Source organism: Sorghum bicolor, chromosome 2 (genome assembly GCF_000003195.3).
Source record: "Sorghum bicolor cultivar BTx623 chromosome 2, Sorghum_bicolor_NCBIv3, whole genome shotgun sequence".
Classification (NCBI taxonomy): Eukaryota; Viridiplantae; Streptophyta; class Magnoliopsida; order Poales; family Poaceae; genus Sorghum; species Sorghum bicolor.
This window is the reverse complement of record NC_012871.2, coordinates 3,384,733-3,401,037: the sequence shown is the minus strand read 5'-3', so window position 1 is coordinate 3,401,037 and position 16,305 is coordinate 3,384,733. Positions and strand designations below refer to the sequence as shown.

At 45.5% G+C, this 16,305-nt stretch overlaps 1 protein-coding gene and 1 pseudogene across 3 annotated transcripts; one reads left to right on the top strand and one right to left on the bottom strand.

The window, feature by feature from the left end:
- Positions 5,432 to 8,949, top strand: LOC8079939 (protein TIFY 5). Of its 2 annotated transcripts, XM_021454052.1 has the most exons (3): positions 5,432 to 6,005; positions 8,275 to 8,352; positions 8,392 to 8,949. In XM_021454052.1, exons 1-3 carry the CDS (start codon positions 5,706 to 5,708, stop codon positions 8,701 to 8,703), a joined length of 690 nt encoding a protein of 229 aa, XP_021309727.1. In that variant the 5' UTR covers positions 5,432 to 5,705; the 3' UTR covers positions 8,704 to 8,949. The 2 variants fall into 2 exon arrangements, with proteins under 2 accessions (XP_021309727.1, XP_002461466.1); XM_002461421.2 differs by having other exon boundaries at positions 8,275 to 8,949.
- Positions 9,033 to 15,486, bottom strand: LOC110432425 (annotated as a pseudogene). Its single transcript, XR_002449874.1, has 14 exons — positions 15,222 to 15,486; positions 14,828 to 15,120; positions 13,866 to 13,958; positions 13,353 to 13,769; positions 12,237 to 12,486; positions 11,908 to 12,115; positions 11,168 to 11,292; positions 10,913 to 10,959; positions 10,726 to 10,803; positions 10,504 to 10,628; positions 10,220 to 10,286; positions 9,961 to 10,093; positions 9,642 to 9,847; positions 9,033 to 9,530 (listed from the first exon to the last, which is right to left on the bottom strand). The product of XR_002449874.1 is annotated as an uncharacterized LOC110432425 (transcript).

Below are 16,305 nucleotides of genomic sequence, written 5' to 3'. Positions count from 1 at the left end.
GCTCTGCAAGTCCACACCGGACTCATGCGCAGAGAGTTCCGCAAACCGCAGGGTCACCGGACGCTAAGCACCGGTAGCGTCCGGTGCTCACCGGACCCATGCGCAGAGAGGGTCGCAAAACGCCCGCACACCGGACGCTAACCACCGGACGCTCTCAGAGTGCGTCCGGTGCTCAACCCTAGCAGGGTCAAGCACACCGGACTCTGAGGCCAGCGTCCGATGCCTCCGCACTCAGCGTCCGGTGAGTGTTTCTCACTGAGAAAACACTCCCGCGACTTCTCCAAAATTTCCACCGGCGCAATAGAAAATATACACTTATTTTTCTCAAAAGCGCCGAATCGAGAGGAACCCACACCCCTCTCAACCCTAGGAACTCCACCTCCTTTGTAAATGTGCTAACACTAACAAGTGTCCACCACCAAAGTGCAAGTATGTTAGCTTTTCACAAACATTTTAACCAAAGGAGTTAAGTTAGCACTTTACTAGATCCTAATGCATATGCTCAAGATGTAGACCTAGTAGCACTTGATTTGAGAGATAACCGTGATTTCCCCTCTTGATAGTCGGTTATCTATCCTAAACCCGGTCAATCACTTCTCTACTCATCTTAGACCGGCAAAAGCAAAACCCTATGTTTATACCTTTGCCTTGATAGCTTTGCTCCTCGTCTATCACAATGATCTTCACTTCATGTTTCATCCCTTTGTGATCATGTGGCCACCTTTCCATGCCACCATGCACCTTCATCACATGTGTTGCTATGCCTAACTCAAATCACTTAAACACAAGGCATTAGCAACTTGGTGTCATTAATTACCAAAACCAAACTTGGGCTTTCAAACACCCTCAACCCAAACAGCTGGGTTGGTGGCCAGGAACTAGAACTTGAAGATTGCTACAGCCAAGCCTGCAGAAGCAACGAAAAGAAATGCCAAACCTTGGTAATCTTGACCATCTGGAGTATCTGGAACTGGAGAAATGACAAATTTTTCAAAAGGGGCACAAAGATACCCTAGATGATTGTGGCTGAGGCCTTGTTTACTTCCAAATTTTTTTGCAAAATAGGAATAGTTGCACTTTCGTTTGTATTTGACAAATATTATCCAATTATGGACTAAATAGGCTCAAAAGATTCGTCTCGTCAATTCCGACCAAACTGTGCAATTAGTTTTTATTTTCATCTATATTTAATACTCCATGCATACGTCTAAAGATTCGATGTGACGGAGAATCTGAAAAATTTTGCAAAATTTTTGGGGAACTAAACAAGACCTGAGATAAAGTAAACAGCGCTGCAGTGGTCTTTAGCAAGTTGTAAGGCCCTCAGGTCTCTTTTGGTCGTTTCAATCTTTAGCGAGTAGTTAGTTATGTAATAAGCTCCGCACGGCTGTAGCACAGCTCACACTTATAAAACGTTGATGTTTTTCTTGCCCCTTTTATCAATCAGCATTGCCGGATCTTAAAAAAAAAAACTATACACCTACACTTTCAATGCGCATATTTGTCTGATTACTGTAATGTTTTGGGAGGGAAAATACTGTTGTTTTATTGAAAAGGAGTGCTGAAGTAGTGCTATAGGGCACGCCAGCCAGGCAAGTAATGACACATGTCTACTTTTAAGTAGTCAGGTCAGATATCTGAAACTTGGGGAAGCATTACGTCTCCTTTCTCTATTTTTATATTTTTCCTTTTGAAGATTGCATCACCTGATTCTTTTCCATCCATTCATTATACAACAACCTATGGATTATTAGTTGTAGTAAAGATTTGGTTGGTTCACATGGGCTGCCTAACATCCGACATGTGCCCATCCTTCCTCGGAGATATGATGATGAATACGATGCTGGACGACTGAGAGCTGTTCGTTCTCAATCTTGTGAATACGACAGTCGTGGACTTTGTGGCAGCAGTGCTTCACAGCTCAAAACTGCTCTGTTTGCTTTTGCCCGCTGGATTTTGGAGAGGGGTTCACATGGATTTGCTTGCGCATTTGGGTTTCTGCTGGAAAAACCGTTGGAATTAGCACGTTAATTAGCAGACCTGCGTGCTACGCCTGCACGAGATTAGGGATGGACATGGGACCCACAAGTTGGCGAGGAAGGAGTAAACAAACTGATGTAACGAACACGTGGCTCCCATGCATGACTAGTGCCTCATTTTGCACGTGCCGGCACGAAGCTAGCGTGAGAACAGCGACATGAGTAGTGGCGTGCAGCCATGCCCATCATCTGCTTTCATTTTCCTTCCGTAAAGTTACATCCAAAATGCCGTGCAAGCTCTCTTCTCTAAAATTATTAGAATTATATTTTTTTTTAACTCTAGTGTAACTGTAGGGATTTTTTTCAGAAAAATAATACTTTTAGACCTCTTTGGAACATAGGAATTTAGCAGAAATCATTCAGGATTTTTAAATAAATTAGTTTATTTTTACCGAAAAACACAGGTAGAAAAACTCCTTGCGTTCCAAAAAAGGATCCTTTTTTTTTAGAATTAGACATATTTTAATTCGCTATTATATTAGTAGTAGCCCCAACGTGGGATCTCCAGAACACTCAAAAGACATATACACGCACGTGTAGATATAGTACAGTGATTCAAATGCTCGTTACTTTTCTAAATGCAGCTCGCGGATCAAAGGTACGGCCTAAAGTATAGTGATTTGGTTCGGTCCAAGCATGGCACAACCTGATTTTAACCGTGCCCGTGTCGGCCCGAAGCACGTAGCGGGCTGTGCTTGGACTGACTCCTCGGCCCGTAGGGCGGCATGGCCCGGCCCGCTTTTAACAGCACGCACGGTGTGAACTGGTATCAGGGAACTTGTGAAACTTGAAATATCAAGTTCTGTGACTTGTGAAACTTGTGACTTTTGGCATGTGAAATATGGTATGTGTATATTGTGTTATATGAATTGTCAAGTTGTGACTTGAATGTGATTTACTTATACTTTGTTGAAATCTGTATTAAATTTGGTGTTTTTCATATAGTGGGCCATGGACCGGTCCGGAGAACTGTCTTTATATTATTGTCACAATTACAAAAAAAAAACTTGGAATGAAGGGAATAAAACACTGTAGCTCATGGTTTTGGAAAATAGATATAACAAAAAAAAGTCAAAGTGATTTATGATTTGGGATAAGGAAGTACTTGTCTTATAGTTTTTCTACAACCAACAGCTTATCACACAGCTCACAACTTAGGACAGTTTTTTTAGAAGCCATAGCTTTATAATCTAACACAATCTTACAACTTGGAACTGACGAAGTAGATAGGTATCATATCCGAGTGTTACAATTTCCGGCGAGCAGCTCATTTCCAAGGCAACAATTGCGGCTACACGACAAAGTTTTGCACACACTGGTCCTAGGCATTTGACAAGAGAGCCAAAGCTTGCATACCATGAACCTCAACTCTGGTAAGATTTTAAACGAACTTGTCGGTGCATCAAACTCGATTCGTATCTATTCGTTTCAACATATATAATACTATAATAATTGTCTAACGGAGGGCAGCTTAATTTGCTTTCAACATTAAATTGGTTACTCAATTGGCATGTCGAGGGAGAGATATAATTGCTGTAGCGATGTGGCTGTGTTCAAAAGGATTCCGAGCTGAGGCATCAGGTTCCATGCACGAGATAGACACATCGCCACATCGCAAATAAATCGCAAAGATCAGACATAGTCCTGGTGTACAATTAATAATTTGCGCGTCCCATGCAGCAATTTTCTTTGGCCAGTCTCACTAGCAGGGAGTTTAATTCATGGCGTTATTTTCAAAACTATCATGTCATGTAAAATAAAATGAGACTTGGATGACCACTCTCAATGGAGAGTTTTATTTTATAATTTTATAGGCATTTAAATTCAAGACTCATAGAGAGTTAATAATCGTGCCAAGAGAGTTTTATCTATATGAAACATATATATTTGTTCTTTCTCTTCTTAAATACACCGCTATATATGTGGCAACTTATTTAATATAAATGAAACTCATATAAAACTCCCATTGAGACTGGCCTTAGACTGACTTTACTCTATAGTTTACCACACGCCAAGCTTGCCATCAGTGGTTACTCTCTGCCCTGATTATGAATAACTAATCCATCAACCTGAGTACCTCATCTCGCTAATATCGCTAAGATTTTAATCTCGCTAATCCCGAAATGATTCTGGTTGCCAAACGGGCACCTTAATTAATTTTTTTAATTAACTGCACATAACAAAACAAGCTTTGGTGGTCCGGATGTTTGCAAGAGAGCCAAATTTAAAACGTGGGTGTATGTAGGAGTATGTGAACCACCTCATCTCGCTAATCTCGCTAAGATTTTAATGGAAATTGTTGGTGCATGATACTCGTTCCAATATTACTCTTTGAACTTGAATATAGCCGGAGAAGACACATTTTCCCCGTCGAGCAGTAAATGTACGAGGAGGTAATCTCGCTTTCAACATTATTATTCCTGGTGGACTTTGAACCTTTTTGATTGGTTTTATTTATTTTATACGACTTTTGTTTTTTTTTTTTTTGTGTGTGTAGATTGACTTGTTGAGGAGGAATGACATTATTTGTGAGCCCCAGGCATCAGATTCCGCGACTTTTGGGCACTGCACGTCCGCCGGAAAAGAGCCGGCGACGAAGAAATGAAACTGGGGAAATAAATAAAACGACAAAAGAAATAAATCAAATCAAATCAATTAAAGAGCAGTCTCATCATCTTGATCAAAATGGTCCTGGCCGGATCACCGTTTAAACGTGACGGGCACGTACATAGGAGTACTTGACGGTGGTCCCCTCGCGCGCGCGCTCAACAGGATCGAGCAGAGGCGTCCATTTTTTTTGTTTTTTTTTCCAAAGAAGAAATAGTTTAGCTCCGATAAAAGAACACATATAACACGTTTAATTATCTTGCATGCGCGCCTGTTACCAACCAACCAACCAACCGTATCCATCCATTTAGGTCACGACACGTGTGTCTTTACCACTTTATTACGACGCAGAAAACCCCCAATAATCACGCCGCATATACATTCTCTATGATACACGTCTTCCTCTGCCTGCCGACAGTAAAAAAAAAAAAGGTGGCGCGAAAAGATGTGTATGAGAGAGTGTGTGCGCCGAGAGAGGAAGACGCACACGTTTGGAATTAGCGCGCGAGCGGTGATGGAGAATTCGAAGGGTGGTCAAGTCTTTGATTCGGATTAGCCGGCGTGCTTTGGACAAAAATGGAGCACGGAAACCCATCGCATGCCCAACACAAACCAACAGGCACAGAGCACGTTGCAATAAACGCGCAAACAGCAAGGAAAAGACCCCCCCCCCCCCCCCCAAAAAAAAAAAAAAAAAAAACGGGGGGGGACGCCACCCGCACCGCCCGCCGCAGCGCACTAGTCGGCGCCCACCCTCCTCTCCCGCGCGCGCGCCGTCTTCCTCGGGGCGCGCGCGCGCGTTCTCCACGTGCGCGCCTCGCGCAGTCAAGTCGAGAGCAAGGAGGAGGAGGGGTAGTACTTATACGCGCGCGTGGCCGGGGCAGACCGGCCAGAGGAAGGAGACGACCATCCAACTGAAGGCCAGGAGACGCCGGCCGGGGTTCGTCGGCTCCACATCCATCTAATTAATCTGCCTACTAGCTAGTCGATCGTCGATCGATCGAGACTCGAACTCGAGAGGAGGATCGACGACTAGAGGGCTAGGCTAGTGATCGATATATGGAGGGCGGGAGGGACGACGACGGTGGTGGCGACGCCTACAGAGCGGCGGCGGCGGCGAAGGAGCGACGGCGGCGGTGGTGCGGCGATGATGAGGAGAGTAGTGACGGGAGCAGCGGCGGCGGCGGCGGTGGCGGCGTCGAGCTCAGCCTGCGTCTCAGGACGGGGGCGGACGACGACGGTGCCGCGAGTGCAGCTACTCCTCCTCCGGCGCCGGTGGCGCAGGCGGCGGAGGCGAGGAGGAACATGACCATCTTCTACAACGGCCGGGTGTGCGCCGTCGACGTCACCGAGGTCCAGGTAATGGATTCGTTTCATCACCATCATCACTACTAGTACGCTTAGTAATAATCTGCTTGCATGCATGGATCAGTCCTGAATCCTGATGCGACGAGAATTAATCTGCAATTGTTCAAGTAATTTGCAACGAGATAGCCTGCTGCTCTCTCAATTAAGTCTGCCATGGCGTACGTACGCACGCACGGCAGGCATGCATGCAGTCGTTATTCTTGGAATATACAGCTATACATCCGGATCACGAAACTCGCATGAACGATCGAACTCGTCCTTTTTGCTACCATTACCTACCAGTAGTAGGCTGGGTGACCACCTTTCAGATGAGTTTGTGCTGGATTTGTAAGAATAAAAACAGTCAATTTTCATACCCACAAAACTCATCTGCAATAATAATTTGCCTTTTAATTAGTTACTTCATATATCCCCCGGCGTCATCGATCATGTGCAGTGGTTCAGTTTAGACTAGATAAGGAAGTAAATACGTCTACAACCTTTTTTGGGTGTTACAACTTAGACTATCTCCAACAATCGTCACCCAAAATACAAGACTCATTTGTCCTTTGGGTAGCGCTATAGATAAAAGGTTCCATACATATTTTTAGTCTTCTCCAACAAGAAGACCTCGAGGAGAGATGATACCCAAATTTGGGTTATGCCTCCCCTGATATCCAAAATGAGTTTTCTGTATGGGTACTCTGTTGGAGGCTATAAGTATTGTGTTGGAAACCTATTTTGGGTTTGGGTTTCCAAATGCATATGCTATTGGAGACAGCCTAAATTACCTCCTAGTATATACGTCATGTTACGTGTCGTTGTAACTTTCACTACTTCCCCATCTTAGAATAAAGATGTGCAAATCTTCTATGTATTCGAGAAAAACAAGTAGTAAATTGTTAGATGACCTCTGTTGGTTCTGTTATTTTCGTTGAGCACATACTTCCCCATCTTTTATGTATACGAAGAAGAAGAATGATCGGTTGCTAATTAAACCCTAGATAGCAATTCATACAGATACCCTAAAAGAAAAGGAGAAGAAAGATTAATTACATGTTCAAAGAAAATTAAGGGCGACTTGAATCTCCCAAGAACTAGTGTTCAGATCAACCGACATGTTAGATGGACAAAAACAGGTTAATCTGGTATTGAACTAGGCTATGTGAGGAACTTTTTTTTTTGTAAAAGTAGTAATGTCATAGATACTATGCATATGCATATGTATATACTCTTACCTCTATAAATACACGCACATACTATTTTTATAATAAGCACCTCCCGGGAGATTGAGCCAACATATATTTTAAAATCGACGAAACCACCACAATGAACTCGTCGCTAACAAACAAACCTCCTATCACTAAGACAATAGTGTTGTTAAAATTCTGCTCGCTCCATAACAAACTGTAAGTTATTCTAACTTTTCTAACACATAGCTTATGCTACTAACCTAAATATATATTACTTATCTATATTCATAGTAAAAGCTATATGTCTAAAAAAAATTAGAATGACTTATAACTTTGAAATTGAGGAGTAGAATAAACCAATAAAACAGGAACACTAGTCTCTTGGGAATTTTCATCCCGGCCCGGCGCACAAATTCCATGAAAAGAAACTGAGCGAGCTAGGTGATTTTACTCCGATCGAGGTCTCAGTCGTTGCATGCAGCTAACATGGCTCGGTCACCGTTGAAAATTCTCACAGAACAATTCCGCACGTGCTGCGCCAAATCGAGGGGACACACATACTACGCGCCATGCATATCGATCGTCAGCTGGTAGCTGGGTCGTTGACCAAATCACACCGCAATTAATTAACCACGCTATAAAACCTGTGTGTGATGATGATCATCAACTCTCGAATCTCGATCGTAAAAGTCATAACAATGTCTGACTTCGCCTCCCTCCAGAAAATATAATTGTAGTCTTCGTCTCGTCGTCGTCGTCGTCGTCTCCATCTGCCGCCATCTTCTTATCTCCATTCTCCACACGCAAACAACGACGCGCGCTAACGACGAACTGGCACACAACCAAACCAAACCAACACGTCGAGGCCAGGGGGAAAAAAGCATTGCCTTCTTTTTGACTTTGACGACTGAGGATTTTTATGCACGTCGATTTCTGCAACAGCGTACTCGCACGTCGTCTTGATCGAGATGTATGCATTCCACAATTAGCTTAACTGTGTTTAATAGTTGATTAAACTCGTGTAATTACTGTTTCAAGTTACTGGTTGGTGTGTACGGGTTTAATTTACGGCTGTGTTGGTGCATCAGGCAAGGGCGATCATATCCATGGCGAGCGAGGAGACCCTGCAGGCGGCGGACCACCGGCGGCAGCAGCTGATGCGGGGAGACGGCGACGACTGCCGCCGCCGCCGCCTGCAGGACGGTGACGGCGACAGAAGCAGCAGCAGCACTAGCGCCGTGCCGCCGCGGTGCGCGCGCGACAGCGGCCTCGTGAGACCGGCGGCGGCGGCAGCGCCGTCGCGGCTGCTGGCTGCCGCCGGCGTCGTCGGTTCTTCTCGGCAGGGCGGCGGCGGCGTTGCCGCGCCGGTGGTCGAGATCGACCCCGCGGCGGCCGCCGGGCTGTCCATGAAGCGGTCGCTGCAGCTGTTCTTGCAGAAGCGCAAGGCCAGGACGGCCGCCGCTGTCGCGCCGCCCTACGCTGCCGGCGGCCGCCAGGCTCAGGCTGTCAGGCGATGAGGCACTAACCGAACCGCCCGGCAGCCGGCCTTGCTGACGTCGTCGTCTGGTCTGATAGCTAGCTAGATCAAAGAGCTCTCTTTTTAATTTTTTTTTTCTGTTGACATGAGGGGCAGCGTGCATCGCTCGCAGTATATATATATAGTTTGTTTGTTTTTTTTTCCGACACTTGTCTCGTTAAGACGGAAAGATAGTTTGTTTATTTTCGACGAGATTGGAATTTGATTGGAATCTGCTGTTTGTTCTGTTTCGTTTTGCTGATGGCAAGCAAAGATGTTTGTTTTGTTCTTCACAGATAGTAGGCACACATAAAGCATTTGGAAGAAATGTTTTCTGACCAAATACAGCGATCATCATGCGCCATTATTAACAATTAATTAATGAAGATGCACCACACCATGCATGTAATCTGTAGTAAGATTTTACAGTACAGTGATCGGATCTTTTTATGAAACAAAACATATATGCAGTCCAGAATTAATAGTATCATCGTCATCGAGCATCCATGCATACATGCACGAAACTGAATATCCCCGATCGGGGTGATAAGTCTTCGTTCGCGGCCGGCCGGCGGCGAGCGAGCCTCGCGAGGTGGGCAGCCGGCGGCGTAGCGTAGCAGGTGATTGATTATTGATCATCTACAAGCGCGACGGCATGACGCGGAGCCTGTCGGACTCGGTGATGATGTGGTTGCGGGTGATGTCGGCGAGGGAGGTGCAGCCGCTGAGCGCCATGGTGAGCTCGAACTCGTCCCGCAGCATCCGCAGGACGTTGGACACCCCGGCCTCGCCCGCCGCCGCCAGGGAGAAAACCACCGGCCTCCCGACCTGCAACAACCAATGCATGCGTCCACCGCCGATCAGCCAGCCGCCGTGCAAGTACAATGCAACAAACAAACTCCGACAGCAGGGAGGCGGAAGACACGTTAGCTAGCTTACGAATACGCCGGCGGCGCCGAGGGCGAGCGCCTTGAAGACGTCGGTGCCGCGGCGGACGCCTCCGTCGAGGAAGACGGGGATCTGGCCCCGGGCCGCCTTCACGACCTCCTCCAGCGCGCTGATGGTGGCCGGCACGTAGTCCAGCTGCCGCGCGCCGTGGTTCGACACGATGATCCCCGCCGCGCCGTTCGCCACCGCAAGCCTCGCTGCGACGCGACGCGAACACGCAACAGCATCAGCAAGCACATCCACCGGCCACCGCGTGTGTTCCTCCGATCGACATCGACTGGTGAATGAAACAAGCAGAGCGCGAGCTTACTGTCTTCAGCGGTGATCACTCCCTTGACGAGGATCGGCATCGTGGTGATGGTCTGCAGCCACTTGACGTCTTTCCAGCTCAGGGTGCGGTCGACTTGGCCGGCGACGTAGGAAGCCAGCCCTGAATCAGCTGCCTGCTCATGCTCAGCGCGCACAAACTCTTCCATCAGTAAGTGTGGAGAAATGATCTGTATCCATATACGGAGGGCATCTGCAATGTACTACTGTTGCTGCACTGAAACTTGGGCTCAGTACTTCACCTGGTCCATTTTGCCGAGGTCCAGACCTTCGAAGTTCTTCAGTGTCAGGTGTGGTGGCAGAACAAATCTGCAGCAACAGTCACATTCAGATTATTACCTGTCTGAAAGCCTGCCATATGCATCTTTTCTAGCACTATCTTTCTGATGATGTTTCAGTTACTACAATCAATGTACTGAATTTCAGTACATTGTAGTATTGTGCTACACTAATATCACCATTAGTCCGTGCAGCTGTTTTGAAGCAAAGCAAATAGTAGTTGTACAATAAAGCCAGCCCAGCTCACCTGTTCTTGATGTCAGCCTCCCTGCGGCCGAGGCGCGGGGTGTCGACGGTGAGCGCGATGGCCTTGAACCCAGCCCTTTCAGCTCTCCTCACAAGCTGCTCCACCACTTTCCTGTCCTTGTAGACCTAAACATTCATGGCAATGTGCATGCATAGCCATTGATAAGCTAAGTTGGTGAAGGAAGATACTTGTGTTGTAGTAGTGAAGTGTCAATGTATTTACATAGAGCTGAAAGAATCGGATCCCTGGTCCAGTTGAGGCAACCTCCTCAACGCTTGAAGTTGCCCAGGATGACAGTGTCTGAAAAAGAACAGGCCATGGAGGTATGTTCAGTATCATCAGCGTAGATACATCACTCTGTGTTGTGTATGGTACAATTCTGTTTTTAATCACTGTGACATCTACAGACCATTATAGTGCCTGCTGCAGCTGCGGCGCGTGCTGTGGCGTACTCTCCTGAAAGCAGGATGAAGATGGTTTCAGCTCAAAAAATGCAGGACGAGATGCAGGAGTTCACATGCTTTGTTTTGAAGGTGAAGCTTGTCAGTTCCCACTAAACATGTTTTCTCAGAGAACTAGCATTAAACATGTTATGCTGTTGTGTGGAGGAGCATACAGAGGTGTCAACCGAACCAAACCAAAACAAGATCTTACAACGACATACCATCTGGGTGAGCCATCTTCTGCATAGCAGTGGGGGCAACCATGATAGGCATGGAGATCTTGAATCCCAGCACGGTGGTGGTCATGTCGATCTTGGACACGTCGATCAGTATGCGTGGACGGAACCTAACCAAAATCAGATTTCACAACAGATAAGCAACTACGCAGCTCTGAAGCCATATATGTTTGGACGAAGGAAGCGCAAATCAGACATTCAGTATATGAATGACAAAAAATTCAAAAGTGCAGATAGCATGAGAACTGACTGAGAAAACTTAGGCTAGCTTGGGGCTGGCTGTCCTTTTCCTTTGCTACTACTAAGCTGTAGCTTTAGGATGAACTTGAGTTGATGAGTAATACTTATAACACAGTGAAGTGTCAAAAACCTGCTACACGTTATGCTTTATTGCACGAAGTCGACAGTATGAATTACATGTTTTGTACAAATATTTCCACCCTAAATAGATAAGTAAAATTTTACAGAAACTGAAACCCTGATGAAAGAATAGTAGAGCCTGATCAATGAACAGAACTACCTATGTATGGTTATGGCCCATTTTTGCTCCCCTTGTAATTTAACTGGCTTAGTTAACTTATCTCACGAACGAACTAACTGCTGCTCCTACACCAGCTGAAGAATAAGAACATAGGAAGGATAGCAAGTTTTTTTTTTTTTTCTCGCGATCGGGAGGTCAGCCCGTTTTATAGCAAAGTGGGATGAAGAAGGGAGACGGAGCTCACAGGATCCTGGAGAAGGCCTCCCTGTTCTCCTTTAGCGTCCACTCGTCCTCAGCTCCAGACGCGTAGTAGTCGTAGGCCATCTTCGGAAGCTTCTGCTTCGCGATCGCCTGGTACTCCATGACATTGGTGATCTCCCCCATGCTGGCGTCGTCCGTCGTCGATCGGCAGCAGGCTCCTCGATCAACACCTGCGCTTCTTCTTCGATCCACTGTTGAATACAACAAGGAACCAAGCCAGTTACTACTCAGTCTTGACAGTGAATGCTTGCAGCAGCAGGCTTCATCTGAATGATGAAGAGAAGGAACGGGAGATAGCTAGGCTGTTGTTACCTTGCAGCAGAACGGACAAAGCGTGTGGAGACCAAGAAATGGATGGAGGGTGTGGTGGAGGCGAGAGTAATACTCGTATAAGAGATGAGGGTGCTCGCCCTTGGAGCCTTGTGCAATCTGCATGTACAGACAGACAAAGCGACCGGAATTCAATTATTTGTCCATGGAATGGAAGTGCGCGCAGGGAAAGAGATGTGTTTGTCCGTGGAGTGGATGAGACACTGGAGGGTGGGAAGCGAGGGTAGCTCTCCTACACTACTTCCTCATCCGCTTCTGCACCACAGCTTGCTCGCATTCCGTCCCCAGCAAAACAAAAAGAGATTGATTATTCTGAAACTGAATTTATGTTATCATCAGTAGGTTTATCTCTTTGCCTTGTCACACAAAATGCTCCCAGTTTTCAGGATTTCTTTGTTGTTATACGTGGCAAGCAGCATGTCACCTTTTGCTACTTTTATTGGCAAGAGACACCCCGGATGAGCAAAAATGCTTTGGCAGCGCTCTAGGTCCGTCAATGTGATATCCGAACAAATATCCAAATTTTAAAATTTAGATTTAATTAAAACTTTGTTCTTATTTTAAATATGTTAATATAATAACATTAACATATTTTATAGTTGATGATGGAGTCATACAGTTAACCTTTGATAGGTTAGAGGGTTATATAGACTTTTAAATATGTTACATCAGCAAAACCACTTTCAAAACCATCTCATGGGGTTATTTAGACAGGTTTTAATAATTTGAGGAATAGAATACCTGATTTTAAACCAGGTGAGAGAGTGAAGTAGATAGCTACCAATAGTTGTGGGGTTAAGTAGACTTTTTCATAGAAGCATTCCAGTCTCCATGCCACCGTGACAGTTAAGTTACAAGCATATTCACAGAAGGTACCATCACAACAGAATCCACACTTGCATGGGGTACTCTCATCAAGTCCAAATTCAAAACCAAATTAGACGAGACTGGTACACAAACATTTGCTGTATTCTTTTCGAAGGCCGACTACTATATACCCAGAGAGATATACAACCAATACCCACACTGATATCACAACAGCAGCAGCTATATATCAGTGCACTGTCAAACCGTTCATCAACCTTACAGTTGCGATCAAACCCTACCATACCCGTGGTCATTGGCCACACCCCTCACAGGTACATTAACGAAAAGTTGTGAAAAGCAGAAGAGACCCAGCAATTCTTCGCAACTTCCCCTAGTTGTTGCCACAAAAGGATATCTGACCACACTCTTCTTCCTTGTGATCCAGCAGGCAAAACTGCCATAGCCCTTGCTCCTTAAACTGTACGTTTCTATATGATTGAACTCATTCCACTCGTAGGCATCTTAGTTTCCCCAAACGTTGTCCCAGTTGTTTGCTTTTGGTGCCTCGACAAACTGTTGGCTAGGTCCCTCGAATGCCTGCGTTTGAGGTCCCTGAAGGCTGCCCTTCTTTGGCTTTCTTTTGACTCCTAGCAAACGCAACACAAACCGTGCAAGTTCACCATAGAGCATACCAGACCGATCGAAGAGCTGGCCAACACCATGATGCCAACAATTTTAGTACGAAGATGAGTGACTTATTTGATTCGAATACTGACAGCAGAAAAGACAAGTAAGCAAAAGTACCTGCAGCATTGCTGTCATGAAAAAATAGGATGCCTGAGTGTTCTGTTCAACAAGGAATGAGATTCGCCCGAAGAAATTGACAACACCATGCATCTGCCGCCATTCAAGCCAGTTTAAGGTGTTAAGATTAGGCATGACTTAATGCAAAAAAGAAGTGGCAGTTCTTGCTTTGTAAGAATGATTATGTAGCTTAATTACTGTTTGCATATTGCAAAGATGAAAACAAATACTTTCACTAATAAAACTACTAAATACGGCCAGTATGATATGAGCATCTTAAAGCACACAGATCAGAGCAATGAATTGAACAGTGCATATAAATGATAAGTACTGGTGGGAATAACAAAGAGACCCATGTAACTAAAGCTAGAAGAAAATCTGATACTCTCAGAATTTATAACAGTCAGGGTTTCATGGTAAGGGGGTGTTTAGTTCCCCTTTTATTTCAAAAAATTTTGGGTTTTGGTCCATCATTTTGCATAATGGAACTAAACACCATGCAAAATTTTTAGCAAAAAGGTGGTTATTCTCCATTTTGGATTTTGGCCCCAAGAGGCCAAAAAAACCCAAAAGAGCCTCAAGAGGCCCTCATGAGGGCAATAAATTCTGCATTTTGGATGGAACTAAACATAACCCTGAAAATTTTGGTATTTCGCATTCCACCATTCCAAAGTAGTTAGCATTTTGCATTTTATGGGGAACTAAAGACCCCCTAAATAAAATAGGGTTGTTTGGATTCACAAGGTATAGTTTAGAATTGGCTTGCTTGGGTCCTTCTGGAAATAAAAAGTGGGGTGATTGGACATTTCGTAAACATAGTGGAACTGCAAATGGTTGTGACCAATACCACATGTGAATGGGCATATTCATGTGTTGTATCATAATTCATAACTATAACAATTCCAAATAATGATCAGTTCCAAATATTGATTAATGGGCATGTGTGGTAAAAAGTATCTTACCACTCGTAGGAAGGACATCCAGAAACCTGGCGGGGATGCAGGAGGGCCCATTGAATTTGGATCCTGATTACCGTATGGACCCATACCCATACCACCCATTCCGCCCATGCCGTAACCACCATAACCTCCCATCCCACCACCATACATGCCTCCTCCATACATCCCACCACCGTACATGCCACCACCATAACCTCCTCCGTAACTCGAGTACATGCTATTTCCATAGAGCCCGCCGCTACCATAAGTGTTACCGAATCCACCATATGAACTATACATGTTAGATCCACCATATCCTGCACCCAAAAGGCAAATTGCGAACGTCAGTCTGAGACTGAAATTGTGTTCCTAAGACAACCACAATCAAGAAACAAGTAACTCTGAAAAGGTTGAATACCTCCATAGGTGTTTCCATAGCCTGTCTGCTGCCAAGGCCGCTGTGGCACAGGCCTCGAAACAGTGCTATTTACATTAGCAGAGACATTCCTCTCTGTCGCAGTAACATTTTCGCCAGGTTTAGCGGTACCAGAAGCTTCAACAACATCGCTGGTGCTTCCACCAGATGGGGGCTTGAAAGGTGCTGGGCCTGATGTTCCTTCAGCTCCAGAACGCTCCCAAGGCTTTGGCGGTGAACCTGCAAAGTGCATTTTACATGTTAATAACATCAGAATCCATTACCTTTCAGAGAAATCAAGGGTTATTTGAAGAAAAATTCCAATAACTGACTAACGAGCACAGATGCTGTACTGCCTACCGGCAACAAAACTGTGGATAACAAGCTTACAGCTATTGATTTAGCAGCTAAGCAGAGCATGCACACAGTGGCCAAAATGTTCTTGACCGCCACACAAGACGCAGGAGCAAAAGACTCCTAAAAGAATGGTGAATATGTTGAAGCCAAGACCTTCATTTGATTGGAAGAGAGCACCAATGGCTCTTCACGTTGTCGTTGTGTAACAAAAAGGAGCTGAATTCGCTACTGAACACTAGTGACGGATCTAGGATTTGAAACCTGTGGGCCCACTTGTTGATTTTTTTAAGTCAAACAACACAATCATTGCACAAACATGAACATATAGTTGCAAAATTTACGAAGGGGGTTAAACGTATTTAGCAAAGCTTATATAGATCCTGCCACCGCTGAACATAAACAATAGGAACCCAAAGGGCCAAGCGGGGGATGAACCGTGCAGGGAAAGAGGATCCTCAGAGGCACTGTAATTTGCCTGATGCTAGCATATTCCCCAGACGAAGCAAGCGGCGGTGTGCCGCGCCACAGAACCGCGTGGACGCTACAGCAAGCAAGCGCAGCAGAACAGAGTTACCCGGAGCGTAGCGGAGAGCGGATCGAGCACCGGCAGCAGATTAACCAGCAGCGCTGCTGCCGCGCGATTCCTCAACAAATCCATACCCCTACGGTCGCGTCCCCCCCGGAACCACCGTCTCCACGGGGGGGAGAGGGGAAAATTAAGGAGTCCGAC

Excerpts from the sequence above, each read along its gene's own strand:
- LOC8079939 (XM_002461421.2), top strand. The coding sequence starts at position 5,706 with ATGGAGGGCGGGAGGGACGACGACGGTGGTGGCGACGCCTACAGAGCG. Across the intron at positions 6,006-8,274 it reads TCGACGTCACCGAGGTCCAG|GCAAGGGCGATCATATCCAT; the intron begins GTAATGGATTCG and ends TTGGTGCATCAG.